This window comes from Hordeum vulgare, chromosome 3H (genome assembly GCF_904849725.1).
Source record: "Hordeum vulgare subsp. vulgare chromosome 3H, MorexV3_pseudomolecules_assembly, whole genome shotgun sequence".
In the NCBI taxonomy this organism is placed as follows: domain Eukaryota; kingdom Viridiplantae; phylum Streptophyta; class Magnoliopsida; order Poales; family Poaceae; genus Hordeum; species Hordeum vulgare.
Window position 1 is genome coordinate 92,307,465 of NC_058520.1, and position 15,763 is coordinate 92,323,227.

The 15,763-nt window shown below is 45.1% G+C and overlaps 1 protein-coding gene across 1 annotated transcript; it reads left to right on the top strand.

Annotated features, from left to right (window-relative positions):
* The first annotated feature begins 1,608 nt into the window (after window positions 1-1,608).
* On the top strand, window positions 1,609-13,800 carry LOC123443103. Its single transcript, XM_045119362.1, has 3 exons — window positions 1,609-1,772; window positions 1,866-2,298; window positions 11,449-13,800. The coding sequence occupies exons 1-3, from the start codon at window positions 1,747-1,749 to the stop codon at window positions 13,567-13,569; spliced, it is 2,580 nt and encodes an 859-aa protein (XP_044975297.1). The 5' UTR covers window positions 1,609-1,746; the 3' UTR covers window positions 13,570-13,800.
* The last annotated feature ends 1,963 nt before the right edge of the window (window positions 13,801-15,763 follow it).

A 15,763-nucleotide genomic window follows, 5' to 3' on the forward strand; every position in this document is an offset into this window, starting at 1 on the left:
TATACCCGTTTGAGAACTTGGGCTGGATTAGGATTATAGCCATCCTAGCCCAGGCTAGGCCCGGCAAAATATTAACCATTGTAATCATGTAACTTATCTTGTACCCCACTATTGGAAACAATCATGTGTATTGCGTTATTCGCTACTTGATCTTCACACACAACTGTTTTGAACTAAAATGAGGCAAGACTTGAACTTTCCCTTTGGTATTCTTTGGTCCCTATTACTTCTAAATTCGATTTCCCTTTCTATGATTAATTAAATTAATAAGTATACATTACATGGCGTTTAAGTGCCAGGGGATGATCCCATACGCATACTGGTAATTAGAGGAATTAGAAGGAGGGCACACCATGCAGACTGCGGAATTCATGGCCTTATGCAATGGACGTCGAATTACTGACTAGGGATGGAGGGAGATTTGTGAGGGTGAGACGCCGAGTCACACATGTATGCTAGCTACTTAGGCCGATCACATCGAGACAATGGCATGGGGGCGTCAAAGTCAAATTCGTGAAGAGAAAAATGTACAAATTTGGTAGGGATGTTTTTTAGTGGGCCTATGCCTTATGTACGAATTTGTCCCGAGGGGTAGATAAAAACCAGCTTAGGAACCTGAGGGAACTGAAGGTTTTTCGAAGGAAAAATTTGAGGCTAGGGGTTATCACGCCTAATGGGCTGAAGAGCTAGTACTTAGCGGGCCCTGCAAATTGGATGTTCTGTTTCATCGACAGGATGGGCCAAGCCTGGTTAGTGCCATCACATATCCCCAATTATAATATATATGTGTTCATATGAAGAATAACACAAAATCACCGTTTCTTGTGTTAGCGTGCGTAGTGTGCATGCCAACATATGTGGTTAACTGGACCATATAAGTTTTCGCACGTGTTCGAAAATTGAACTATAGTAGTAAACAGTAACGACACCTAGCGAACTATCATATTTACTCCTTTTAACTTTAGGATCAGCTTTTAAGCCTCTTTCTCAAACAAACAAATTGCAAAACTATACCGATTATGCGTTTGTGGATGAGCACAAAATACAAAAACATAGTCTAAGACACTACTAACACATGTAGCCAACCATCACATTTACACGTTTTAATTTAGGATTGCCTTTTTGAGCCTCATTTCCAAAACGAGCAAATAAAAAAAAAGAATAACCATGCATATAGCCCTATAAACAGCTAAGATTGTACTTTTGAAAGAAAACAGAAATTCACATGTGTTGCTTGAATGGGGTATAGGGGGGCTGAGTTGTGCGGCCCCACCGCGCAACAGTCGTTATCACATGATGACGCCCTCCGGCGAACCGAAGACCGTGATAGTGCAAGTTTACCTGCCATACAGACACAAAAATAAAATAAAGCAAAACAAATTGTCCGCTGTCCATCACCGGTCGCTGTCTGCAGCAGTAAATAGATATTGGCCACCGGGCACGACACCGATGCCAGCCAGGACATTAACTGCTGAAAAATCAATAAATTGTACCCAAAATAAGAGGTGGGAAGAGCGGGAAAAAAGTAAAATATTCGCATCGATCTCATCGAAGGCCACCTCGAATATTAAATACCATACGGTAATCGCCATCCTTTAAATACTTAGCTGCCTTTCCCTGCACCCACCCCTTTCCTCTCCCCTTCCTTCCTTCGAGTCTACTCCTTCTCCTCTCCCCCCAAATCACCAAACCCGGTGCGAAATCGGACGCAGATTTGCGCCGAGGAAGCGCGTAGACCCCGCGTCCATGGCCGCCGCCGCGTTCTCCATCAGGTTCGTGTTGAGGCACCGCGCCATCTCGTCGGTATTACGGTAGTTGTGTTTGTGTTTACCTTTTCCTGATCTCCGTCCGTGATCTGTCCGAAGGGAGTATGCGGCGAGCATGAGGGGCGGGACGGCAGCGGAGGGGCGGCGTCTCTTTGGAATCGAGGATCTCCCTCCTCTCAGGGCGCCGAGGTGCCGGTGGTGGGCGGACGAGGTCGCCTCCACCTTGGCAGCTGCAGCTCCTGCGGGGTCCCCGAGGAGGGCGCCAGCGAAGGCCAAGCCGCCGAAGAAGCGATCCCTTTCGGACCTCTTCGCCGCGTCACCTCCCTTGGCTCTGCCCCCTGCCAGTGATACCGGATGCAAAGAGCAAACGGAGGTCGACGGCGACGAGGCCCTGCGCGCGATCGCGAGGCGGGCCAAGGAGGAGAAGAAGCGAAAGAGGAAACGCCAAGAAGAGGACGAGACGGCGGTAGCGGCTGCCGCGCCGGAGAGCAGCGGAGGCCGAGAGCCCGAGGGGAATTTCGCTGGCAGAAAGGTACGTGGTCCAGCCCAACCCAAGTCTTCGCTGTGTGCCAATGCAATGATACCACGTCTGCTATTATTCCCACGTATTTTTATTTATTTTTACCTGCTAAGAATTGATGGAATGGTCGGTTCAGGTTTTGATTGATTTGCTGGACAGTAGGAAGATGGTTAGATGCTTGCTAGCTCCATGTTATTAGATTTTGGTTGTCTTATTACCACGCTATTAGTAGTATTTGCAGATAATGTGATTGCTATTTGTGGATACATTTTGTGTGGCCAATTAGTTGTGGTTCTATATACATGGGACCGACGCATGGCCTCGCAGGATATTTTATGCAACGATTCTGTATAGATGTGCCGATCCCAGTTCCAAATCTGCATAGTTAGTCCGTCAATTGCTGGCAGGTGCATGACGATTTTCTGGCAAAGCCTATACGGGGCTTGTGCTAACTGCTAAAATTAGAACGATCATTGTGTTTTCTTGGTACATTTGCTACTTCTTTACTATCTATATGTGGAAATATTGTTATTGCATGCTTAATTTGTGGACTTTGGTCGATTAGTCCAAGTCAGGGAAAGTGACATTCGTGTGAGGAACTGAGGATTATATTATGACCGCCAATAATCAACAAGAATCCGGTAGAAATATATGATGACCACGAAATCAAACCACTAGTGGTAGTGTACCCTAGACAGGCTAGCTGGTACTGCAGCATAGATGTACCTTATCTTTTAGTACATGTATATATGTTGCCTTCCAACACCATGCACGGTGAGTTGCGAGGTGCCTACTTGGTCTCCCTCCTCCGGATTTCAGTCGGGTCAAGGCTCATACACGTGGGATTATCATAGGACGGGGACGTGGAGCGGGAGTTTGTACTTCATTGATATCTGCTGCATTTCTCTTGGATAAGTGGCTTATGTATCGACCTGTCTTATTATATGCTAATGATAGCCGTTCTTAATACAACTGTTAAGCATGCATCCAAGCAATGTTTCGAAGAGGGTGGTGGTTCCCAATATGCTTCACATGATCCATAATCTAGTATTGCTTGACAGGATCCATATTCCATAGTCTATTATTGTACTGTTTTGGGGACTACAGTAGCAGCTTTGTGTAGTACTTGCAAAAAATTTATATACGTATGTGTTAAAAACCACATTATTCCTACAGTTCCATATAGCCCAAAGAAGTGCACAAACTTCAATACGGATGTGTCTAACAATAATCGTGTCAACTCCATCTAGCCACGTTCCAAATAACGTGTCCATGCTATCCGAAGGCATAATATTAAAGGCTATACGAATCGTCTGCCAAAGAATTCTTGCAAGTGGACATCGGAGAAAGAGGTGTTTAATGTTCTCCTCATTATCACAGAAGCTACGTAGTGTACCCCCCAATTACGTATAGCTAAATTATCCTTAGTTAGAATCACATTCTTGTGCACAAATCACATGAAGACTTTGATCCTTAAGAGTATCTTGACTCTCCAAATATTCATAGACTTGGCGATGCTAGTTGTATCAATAAGATTCAGATACATTGATTTGACAGTAAATATTCCGCTATTCGTAAGCTTCCAATGCACCCTATCAGACTCTTTTGATAACTGGACATCCATGAGTCTCCTCACAAGGTGGAGCCAATCCTCCCAGCGATGTCCAATCAATGATCGTCGGAATTGGATACTTAGAGGATTTGACTGTAAAATTGTGGCTACGTACGCGCGTCCTTACGTTGCACAATATTATAGAGAGCTGGATATTGAATGGCTAGAGGCATCTTTTCCAGAATCTCGTTCCCTCACCATTTCCAATAATAAATTTAGTTCTATGAAAAAAGGTTGACCTTATTCTCATCAACCCTTTCCAAAATGGTGAATAATTGGATCTGACATTTACCTCGGCTAAGGTTTTAGAATGTAGGTACTTTATTACGCAAAATTTGTACCCACATACCTTCTGTCTCTACAGAAAGTCTGAACAGCTACTTACTCAGCACACATCTATTCTTTACCTTTAAATTCTCAATTCCCAGACCTCCTTGGTCTTTGGGCCTACAAATAATGTACCATTTAGCTAATCTGTATTTCTTCCTATCATCATCACTCTGCCAAAAGAATTTGGTTCGATAAAAATCCAACCTTTTGCATACCACTACTAGCACCTCAAAGAAGGACAAAAGGAACATCGGCATACTCGTAAGTACCGAGTTTATCAGAATTAATCTTCCTCCATATGATAGCAGCTTACCCTTCCAGTAGCTTAGCTTTTTCTCAAATCGATCTTCGATGCATTTCCACTCACTATTGGAAAGCTTCCGATGGTGAATAGGTAGGCCTAAATAATTGAATGGTAGGGTCCCCAGTTCACATCCGAACAATTGTTTATGAGCATTTTGTTCATCTTTGGCTTTCCCAAGCAAAACAACTCACTCTTTTGAAAATTATGAGAATTAATTTTCAAGCCTGACAATTGTTCAAATAGGCAGAGTATAAGTTTCATATTTCTAGCTTTTGCTACATCATGTTCCATAAACACTACAGTATCATCAGCATATTGCAGGATAGACACGCCACCATCCACCAGATGTGGCACCAGTCCACCTACCTGGCCTTCCTGTTTAGCCATTCCTATTAGAATAGCCAACATATCGGCAACTACGTTAAAGAGGATGGGTGACATTGGATCTCTCTGCCTGAGACCTTTGAGAGTTTGAAAAAAATGGCTTGAAAAAAATGGCCAATATCATCATGTGAAGCATCGATATGGGATCCGTCAAGTTTTAAAAACAACAATATAGCAAATATATATAAATAATTAATAAAATGACATCTATAAAGATAAAACATAATAAATGTGTGAGATGAGATCAAAATACTGTCATTGGCTGTCGGATTGCCTCCATGCTTCTTTTCAAGTCATGAATGATCATCAAGGTCCTCAACTCCTCATGGTGTATAGCAGTACTGCCAAGTGAAGATTGGCTTGTTGTGCTGCCATGCCACTTCCCACATATGACATGTCCCATTTAGCTCCCAAACAATAGCAGCAAAGTAGAAACATCAACCAAGCAAGACAAAAAGTTGTGTCGAATATTGTATACAAAGTAGAATACAATTGAACTTGGATTTGGATTGTGTGTAGACAGGCTAGGAGCCGTATCTTGTTAGGACACCTATACCCCTAGACCGCTTATATAATGAGGGATAGACACATGTCGTAACCTATGCCAACATAATAGCACATGCACGCAGGGGGAGCCGACGGCATGTGCCGGCGCCCGGGCGGTCGGGGTACGGCATTGTGACGGTATCGCGGGGAGGAATACCCGTAGTCAGACCTCAGGGATATAACCATATCGATGAACCTCGTTAACAAATCTTGATGTCGTGCTTGTGTGATTGCTTGGTCCTTGATAGATCGACTATGCGTTTCGGTTTAATTCTAACAAGTGATGTCATGAGTAAGGTTTGATTTAAGGCCGTTGTGTTGATTCTGAGGGTGATCGTATCTGCGAGTTATGTCGATGAAATCGACAGAGAGCGGAGCACGACGCTTTTTGACGAAATTGTTGCAATCGGAAACAACCAATATGGCAACATATAGCAGCAGGAGGTCGGCGGCAACTGATAGATCTGATCGATATGGCGATTAAGACAGGCAGGCGGTGGCCACCAGGTGCGATTGAGGCAGGCGGGCGGGCTGGATGCACGCGGAAAGCCTAGGTGCTCGACGTGACCAGGCCTGGTGTGGCGGCAGCAGCCAGGGAGGCCCAACTGATGAAGGGTGCACAAAGGTGGCTTGGCTAGGGCAAGGCCGAAGGTCAGGAGGTGCACTGAGCCAAAACGGATCTGTCAGCCATGCCAGGTTGGCCGTACGTGTGAGATTTGTTTTTAGAAAAAGAAAGATGACACAAGTACAGAACTTAGAGCGAGTAAATCTATGACATGGGTTGCTATCAAAGTGTGAGAAAAGGAAAAAGAGTCTAGAAGCTAGAGTGTGCTGAGTTGGTGTTTTGGTACGTGCACACACAAAAGCTCAAGGGACTACTTTTGGATTTCTTTATTGGTACATGGTTTGTGTATGGATGGCAATGATCTCGGTTATACACTAAGTAGTCTGGATCGTGTCGTTGGCAAGATCATGCATACACGGGGCGACCAAAACATACATGAATGTGCGAGCGGTCATGGTGCAGGATGGAGCATGATTGCAGTCAGATATATTTGGCTGGGCCAGACTGGATAGTTTGATGGATCAACGCGAGTCGGTTGGTACATATAAGTTGAAGATGGGATCGGCGACAACGACATAAGTGTGTGATGCTCATGGTGATCGACTTCTAGGTGTGAAAGCACGTGGCGCAGGCCAGATGGCTTGTGTGGCTTCGACAAGACTATGTCGCAGGGTTGATTCAAGGTGGTATACCCACGGAGCTTGAAGTCGACGGGGCGCGAGGCTGGATTGATCATCTATAATGAAGTCGTGTTGAAGGTGGAGCTGGATTGAGGGGCTATGGTGTAAGGATCCAAAGAATCGAAGCCTATTTCAGCGAAAAAGCGAATGCCACGTAGTTCGGACTGAAGCCCAGTGATCTAATGGAAACATGAAACTCGTCATCGATCGGTGATGATCGGTGGTACTTTACAGTGGAAGTTGAGTGGTGTGGTTCGCGATCCTTGAGACTTGTTCGGCGCAGCAGAGGCTTGACGCGGTAATAGCGTGAGGCGTGCATACCGCACGAGACATGAAGACGTGCCAGGGCTCTGGTGGTCATACATGTGGTGACACAACTGGGAGTTTGACTCGGGATGACTGCAAGCAACGGTGAAATTTTTTCAAGTTTCAAACATGCGGTCAAGGAAGAGCGGCGATGTTGAGTTCTCGTATCTCTTATGTATGACACCCAATATGAGAGTTGTTCACTTTCAGGTAGGTCTATGATGAGTGTGGGACGACATTGAACGGATACTTTGAAAGATCTAAGCACATACTAGAGTAAGAGGAACTTAATTTCGCTCCAGTTGACTATGGTAAGAAAAGAAGGGATTACAAGTTGCAGGTGAAGTCACATGGTGTGTTGGAGTAGCAGCGATGCTCATGGGATAAAGTCAAGTTCAATGTACATGAAAGTTTGGCACATGGAGTAATTCAGGATGGTGAAGAATATTCGTCAAGGTGGAATTTGTTGGAGTTGTGTTGAATATTATGTACAAGATAAGATAAGTTATGTAACCTACACCAACATAATAGCAGAGGCACACAAGGGGAGCCGGAGGCGTATGAAATCGATTGGTAGATGAAGGCATGAAGGTGGTAGGGGCAGCGCGAAAATCTGCTGTCGTTGCAGATGATGATGATGGTAGGGTTGATGTTGCTGATGGTGGGTTGCTGTTGGTACGTATAAGTGGGCTGAATTTTTTTGGTGGGATTTGGATTGTGGTGTGAGGGTGCCAATTAGCTCAGATTGATGCTAAGGCTTGGTTGTGGTAAGGAGATGGCTGGAGGTGGTAAAAGGGTGTTGGCGGCTGATGATGGATGCAAGCGGTCGGCAGTTCGGCACATGGTTGTGTTGCGAGGGGAAGATGACGGTGAAAGGCAGGGGAATGAGCGAGTGGTGGGGTGGGCAATCTGCACCTTGGGGTGGAGGTCCACCATTGACAACGATGGTGATTCCCCCGCTGGATAAGGTGACACCGAAGGTGCTTTGGGTGAGGGAAGCACCAAGGGCTTGCGATGCAGAGGTTGCGTCATGGGCGGTTTTTGTAGCCATGGAATCTAACAGTGGGGATAGGCTCTGCAGGCGTTGCTCAAGTGTTGCACCAGCCCAGCAAGGAGTGTCTAGTTCTCTACTCGTTGGCATGTGAAGTCCTCCAGTTGCTTCATGATGATCTTCATCTACTCCATAGCATTGATCTCATTCTTTACCCGTCATCGTAGATGGCTCCGGTACCAACCACTGATCTAACCCTAATTATTGAAAAATATATAAAAGTAAATGATAATATTATTTTCTGCTTTGTTAAGAGGGGTCAACCATTACATATAGTAGACAAGACTTGAACAACAAGCCAGTAAATCTATTCATACTCTAAACTAGCTGGACTTTTTATTAACAAAGATGCTTAATCAACTATAAGATTCTAAAATGGTCTACAAATTTGTGTACAAGCTGGAGAAAAGAAAAATCAAATAAATTGGATGCACATATGAAGTCACAGTCAAGGAGAACTCTTGACCAACTTCAATTTGGATTGTGGGATAATTTTATATGTATTTTTTTTCTAAAAATATGGATATGAATGTGCCATAATTTTTTTAGATAAAGAGTATATATTAATATCGCGGAGATACCAATTACACCTAGCATCTGCAACAATGCAATGCCCTAATGACATGGCGGATACACACAGCCAAAAAAACGAAGAAGAAGCTTAAAAAGAAAAGTCCCGCTATAAAATTTCAGCACTTGCAGCAGCAGCACAACCACCAAAGACAACACCTGTCATCCAAGTACTCAAAAAATGACGCCTCCAAGAAGGAAACAATGCACTAGCACCGTCATCGCCCGATCGTAAATCTTGGGTTTTTACCTTGGAGATAATCCTCGCTTTTAAAACAATGTCTTCAACAAGGCCATTGCCAGACACAACCAATTAAAGTCAGACCTTGGATTTTCACCCTGAAAGGTAGGACCTTTAACTTCACCTATGATGTCGCCCCCACTTACATACCACTACTATGAATCCCGAAACTCCAAGCAAATTCCTCAATGGCGTAGGCTACAATCACCATTACTAATCCTTCAATCTCGGCTTTCATGACATGATGTGCCTCTAAAATATCTCCTGATGGAAACAGATAACAGAGTTTCATGCTGCTCCCTACTTAACGGAGAACCGATGGGCACGATCGAATTTCACCCGATCCAGCAATCTCCAAGCATAACACGCCCATGAAAGTTCGCCGACGGAGCCTTGCGGAACCTGCCACTCCGACCAGATCAGAAAGTACGGGCATCGGGTAGATCTTCGTCTTGGCGCAAGAGGAACCCTAGGACCGTCGCCTTCGGTTATCACCGCATGTCGGCCCCTCTCAGCCCATCCACGCCTCCCTGCATCGTGCCGACAGACGCCACGCGTGGGCAAGCGCCGTTGCTGCGCTGGCAGACCGAGGGAGGTGGCACCAAAACCGGCTCGGGGAGGCCCCAGAACCAATCTGGGTGGGCGAGGATGGTGCCCTGGGAGAAGTGCCCCGCCGCCGCCATCACAGGGCCCGACGCGAAATTAAAGCATCCACATGCCTAGTTGTTAACCAGACGTTAAGTCCTAATGTGCTATAACTAACATTCAGTTCCTGTCTGATCCAAATATTATTTTTATTTCTTTTATATCCTTTGGTATAAGTGGTTAATACCAATGTTTTAAATAGCGGGCCTCAAGACGCCATGTTTAACACTAGGTGGCATCAATTTTTGCATGTATTCATGGATCAAGTCTGAACGCCTTCATATTTTGCGTGCCGCCTTCATGTTACGAATTGTGTTCATTGTATCTACATTTGCGCAATTTGTAACTAGATTTTTTCCAGGACAGCTCAGACACATCAATGCCACATCATTTCTATGTCCTGCCTGTGAGGTGTGCCGAAGATGTCAGTATGTAGTTCAGGTCGTGTAGCTTGACACTTCTCCAAAAGAACACAATCTTGTTTCCATCAAGCATTTATTCCTCTAGGAAGTGTTAGAGCTAGGGCTGGACACGACCCGAGCCGAGTTCGGTCCGAGCCTGGCTTTGGCTCGTCTAAAGCGAGCCAAGCTCGGCTAGGCTCGCTGGCTGAACGTGCCTGCTTCTGGAGGCTCGTCTCGTTTTGCCTCTGGCTCGGTCCAGCCCGATCAGCTTGTGTGTGCACTGTTATGTGTATCTATGTGCCTGTGCAGTATACATACAAGTGCGTCCATAAGTAGCAGCGCAAGCATACAGTATGACAGTGCGCCTACTAGCCATCTATGTGTGCGTGAGCGTGAGTGTGTGCAGTCTGCGTGTGCTCCGCCGGAGCTGGCGTGTAGCTGGGCGCCTGAGTCATTGTCACAAAGAGGGGGGCAAGGGCCGGAGGGAGCCAGGGAGGTCATACCTGCTTGTGCCTCCATGTGAGCAACGTACGTCGGGGGCCAACGCGACGATGAAAGGGCGGCAGACACTAGGGACGGCAGCAGAAGCTTGGCCAAGCCCATGTGAGAAACGAACGGGGGCGTCCAACGCAGCGACGAAAGAGCATGCTCGCCTTCGATGTCGATAGCGAGCCCTGCAGCGTCGGGCGCGGCGAGGACGACGCAGGCATCGGGCGTGACAATGAGGAGGACGGCTTCAGGTGGTGGCAAGAGCGGCCGCGCGGCGTGGCGCGGAACAAACCCTAGCGGCATGGGGGGAATTTTGGGAGGAGAGGAGGATGACATCGGGTCCCTCCCGGGGAATGCTTCGTACTGGGCTTGGGCTGTCGTGTTGGCCGCTGTCTTTACACTGGGCTGCAAATTCTAAAAAAATGATTGGGCTATGAAACGAGCCACCGAGCTGAACCGAGCGAAAACAGGCTCGGCTCGCTCGCCGAACGGGCCGAAATTTGCAGCTCGGCTCAGCCTATTTCCTTATCGGGCCGAGCTGAAGCGAGTTTTGGGCCGAGCTAAATAGCCCTAGTTAGAGCCACTTTAGGCATCCATCAGCACCTATATGTATGTCTACGTAGGACTGTAACCCTGGTATGATCTTAAAACTCTTTCTCCTAAACAATGGTGATGATATATGAGACTGACATTAACAAGTATATCTACAGGAGACCATTTAAGATTTGTGAATTTTGCAGCGGGTGTGAAGTGTAAACGCATAGTCCATCACCTACATGCATGCCTGCAACACCAATGTCATTTGTGTATAGCACACTTGTGCTGAAATTTCTATGATCCAAAATTAATGAACATGACAAATTATATATATGCAGTAACCTTCCCGTCTAGGGTAATTCCGCTTTCCTAAGGATTTGTTTGAAATTGGTATGCATCTGGTAGATCTGATTTGTGCTGTTCAGTTTTTATTTTATTTTTCGTACTCACAGTTATATATATATATCATAGGGTTTCAAATAATTCTCTTCAATTCTGTAGGAAGCACTTGAAAATCCAGACCTGTTTGCTGGACTGGATACTCACTCATCATGGAAACCTGAGGTTTCACAACAATACAGAGAAAAGATATCTGAGAGAAGGAAGCAGGCGAAGATCAATAATATAAATAAGAAGGCTGACACACGAAAGCACATCGACAACAATAAAGCCAACAAAGCAGGAAAACCACGAGATCTGGAAAATTTTATCCCTAGGAATGGCATTCTGAAGTGCACAAAGCACACATCAGTGAAAATGGTCAAAGAGAAACGTGGCAGTTCAGAAGGCAAGGAAGTAATAGAACTCTGCTGCAAATCAGTGAAACGTGTGAAATTCTCAGAAGCTGATGCTATACTTGAGCTACCAGAACGAGAAAGTCTTTGCAAGATGTTTTCAGATGCTATGGCTTCTTCATCGTCGTCCTCGTCATCATCATCGTCATTCACGTCCACCGAAGGAGACAAATGCATAACTACAGAAAGTGGTAGTTCTCATATGCCCATGGAAGCTTTTACTAAGGCGAAAGAAGCAAATAAGAATTCAGATCATGAGGATTCTGCTGACAAATGCATAAGTGCAGAAACTGGTACTTCTCATATTCCCATGGAAGCTTTCACTAAGACGATAGAAGCGAATAAGAATTATGATCATGAGGATTCTACTGAGCCTGGTAACAGAGAGATGTCCCCTCCTTTGATTGATCTGAATATGGCACTACCGGAATCTACTGAATTGGACCATAGGTATGATTCATATTCAGTGGTGCTAAATCTGGAGCATACACATGAGGAAACTTTAAGTTCTGTTGTCGAATTGCTTGATGGGAGAGAAAACCGGATGAATTTTTCTGTTGATTCACAGAGACTGGAAAGCGAAGAATCTACTGCTGACTTGGAAATAATAACGAATTCAAGTTCAGCAAGCACATTTTTGCATGGTGAGGCGATAAAAGTTTCTGATGTAAATGCTGCTGGTCCTCCATTGAGCTTAACTGAACTTGCTGAGACTCATCGTGGTTGCAGTAATGTTTCAGTAAAAGATACTATGACTATGAGTACGACTCCTTGTGCATTGCCAGATCATACATTTCAGGATTCATTTCGGCAGCAGCAGGGTTGGTTCTCCACCAGCGACAAATTTTCTTCCTGGCCATCTCATGAATCTAATGTGTCGCACAGCAAGGAGTTAAATTTTCATGCTGAGTTGCACGTGCCTCATGAGAATGGACCTTCCACAGGACAGACAGTTCGTTTGATGGGTAAAGATCTGCCAGTTTGCACGACCAGATTTTTCGAGACTGCACAGAAGCATACAGGTACTTTCACCAGTGATTATCTGAACTTAAATGTGTTCTTGCCACAGCAAGGACAGCCTTTTCTCTCTTTACAAGGTCAGAATTTCCCCAGTGATACAGTAAATTCTACCAGTACAATTCATGCTTCAACATACCATGCAAGTACAAGTCAGGCACGGACTACACATGATTACAGCCACCCTTTCCCGGCAACTAATGTACTTTCTGGAGATCAGTTGCCATACGAAGACAGGTTTGTTGATTTTTCAAACTCGCAGACCAATTGGTCTTTTCAACTGGGGTGCCCACCTCCTCCCAAACGTGGCAGTGCAGCATTCGAACAGAATTCCCCGTCGCGCCGTTATTATTCTGATCCTATCACTATTACAGAACCACCCACAGCACCACCTTTGCCTACAACCAGACAGCACGGCACACCGTCTTCAGGTTTCCATGCCAATTTGCCTCAGCCACATGTTGTGCATCCTGTAAGCTCGTCAGTTTGTCATCTTAATTCTGTGGGTTTTACATTCAACCATCCAGACCGGGTAGTCCAAGCACCTTCCAACAGCATAAGAGATGCGACCTTTTCAGCCAGAACAACAGATAACAGAGTGGGGAGTGCAGTTCTTGGCAATTCCAGTGCTTCACCTAGTGGTCGGTATGTGCAGATGAGATCAGGCCCAGTGAAGCTCACTCCTGGGGTAAGGCATGTACTGGTGCCAAACGATGGGACAGGTGATGACGATTCCGCGCCTGTGTACTCCTGTGTTCCGTTGGGAAGTAGGAGCACAAATGGTGCAGGTTCTCGGAACAAAGGAGCATGATACTCTTAGTGGAACTTTCGCTTGGTTGCAGTTGCATGAATCTATAAAACACCGGCACTGTTTTTATTCAATTTCATTCATTTAGTTGGAACCTTTTGAAAAATGTTTGTTACATTTTGTTGTTGTAACAGCTTTGTTTGCTTCGTTTGTAGTTATTTCGTCAGCTGAACCTGAATCCATGGTTGGTATAACCAAAGACATGTTCTCTGCTGGAGTATTTCTGTATTGTTACTCTTGGTCTGGAAGCTGAATAGTTGTTATTAGCAGAAAATGTTACCACACTTTATATATGCTAGGTTCATTCTCAACAGAACAAGCACTGAGCTCATGATATTTTTTTCTCCTGAAAACCCGTCAGATCTAAGGTTTTTTGTATTCCCTCATTCCAAAAATAAACATCGTGGTTTTAGACTTTTAGTTCAAATTTGAACCAAAACCATGTCACTTCTTTTGAATCAGAGGGAGTAAAATTCTTTTTGAGAAGACAGTTTTTTTCTGGTACTGTTTGTCTTACACTGTGTAGTGAGCATTACCTGCTCATTTGAAACTTTGTCGAATTCAGGCGACACCCTCTTGAAACAGGCTTTCTCCCTGCTTTATAAGTAAACCCAAACGACATAACCGATACAATGTGATAGAAAATCCTCTTTCAAAGCAGGTCAAAATAAACTTGACATCTGAGAGAATGGCGAAGACGCCCGCAACTAAGTGGAGCAAGAACCCATGAGAAGCCACACCCAACAAGTAACCGAGACAACTGACTAGGAACGAAAGCCAAGGTTCGTTGTAAAACCACCAGACACTGTTACTTCACACACACCTAACTATCGTCGGAGAGGGCCCTCTCGCTTAGAGTTGTGGAGCACCTATCCTGCTTGTAGACAGCGAGGACCTAGAGCGGTGACAACATTATCGTATGTAAAAGGTAGGGGACCAATGTTAATGCCCCATGCCACGATCAAAGAAGCTTCACACAAGGATCCATGCCTAAATATGCCAACGCGTTGTGACCAGAAGGTACTTAATTAAGTTCCACGACGTCGCCTCCAAGAGTGTAACAATGCACCATGTCCTCGTCGTCGAGACCGCAAAGACGGACTAGGGTTTTCTTCCAGAGTTCTGGCGGGAGGGAACCACATCGGCACCTCCAATAGGGAATTAACACCCACAAGCATCCCCGCCGATGGCACCGTTGCGTAGAGATTTCGCTCGGAATCTCACTCTCGCCACATCGAGGTACCAAGGTAGCTAACCCATCTCAAGGGAAGGACCTTCACCATCGAAATAGAACTCCAGATCAATACCAAGGAGCGACCACGAGGGAAACACCGACAACATCAGGATCATCCGTCGCCCCCGCTACTCGACGTCTATGAAATGCTCTCCTCTAGGCCCTTAATGGTTAAGTTATATGCAGTTGACGTTTGCAAATCATTTACTAGAGAATTACACCACAACACAATATCAAAACATTGAAATAGATTCTGCCTCACAAGATTACTAGCAACAAAGTTTATCACGTGTCCTCAAGAACATAACGAACTACTGACAACAGGTCATATGGATCATGATCACCGGAGATGAATATATGATTAACAATCTGAACATATGAATCTTTTACTAATAAAACTTGTAAGCATAAACTACTAGTAATCAATTCCATAAAATATACTTAGTAAACGATCTGAGGAAAAAGTTCATAGAATCGAAAGTTAGGATTGAGGGAGTTGATGGCGATGATGGTGTTGATGAAGATGTTGATGGAGATGATGATCCCAATAATGATAGGAATGTTGGTGATGATGATGGCTTCGAATTCTCCCTCCACGAGGGATGGATCTCCAGCATAATCAACCCACACAAGGGGAAAATTATTTCTTCTCGGTACCGCCTCGAGGCAGTGGCGGAGAAATCTTAAATAAATTCATGTGAAGTTTTAGAACATAGTACAATTATAGGACAAAGGGGGTCGAGTGGTTGTGGACAGGGGCCCCATGAGGCCAGGGGCATGTGCCCGCCTGTGTGGCTTATCTTTCGGCACCTTGCTTCTTTTCCTCTCAAAATAATTCAGTAATACATTAGTGCAGAAAAGTCTAGCTATGGCGTGACAAAAATAGCCTTGCCAGCGTGGACACCCGACACCACCAATATGTCATCATAGTTAAAAAATAATGATGGCGTTGGAGACGACGCC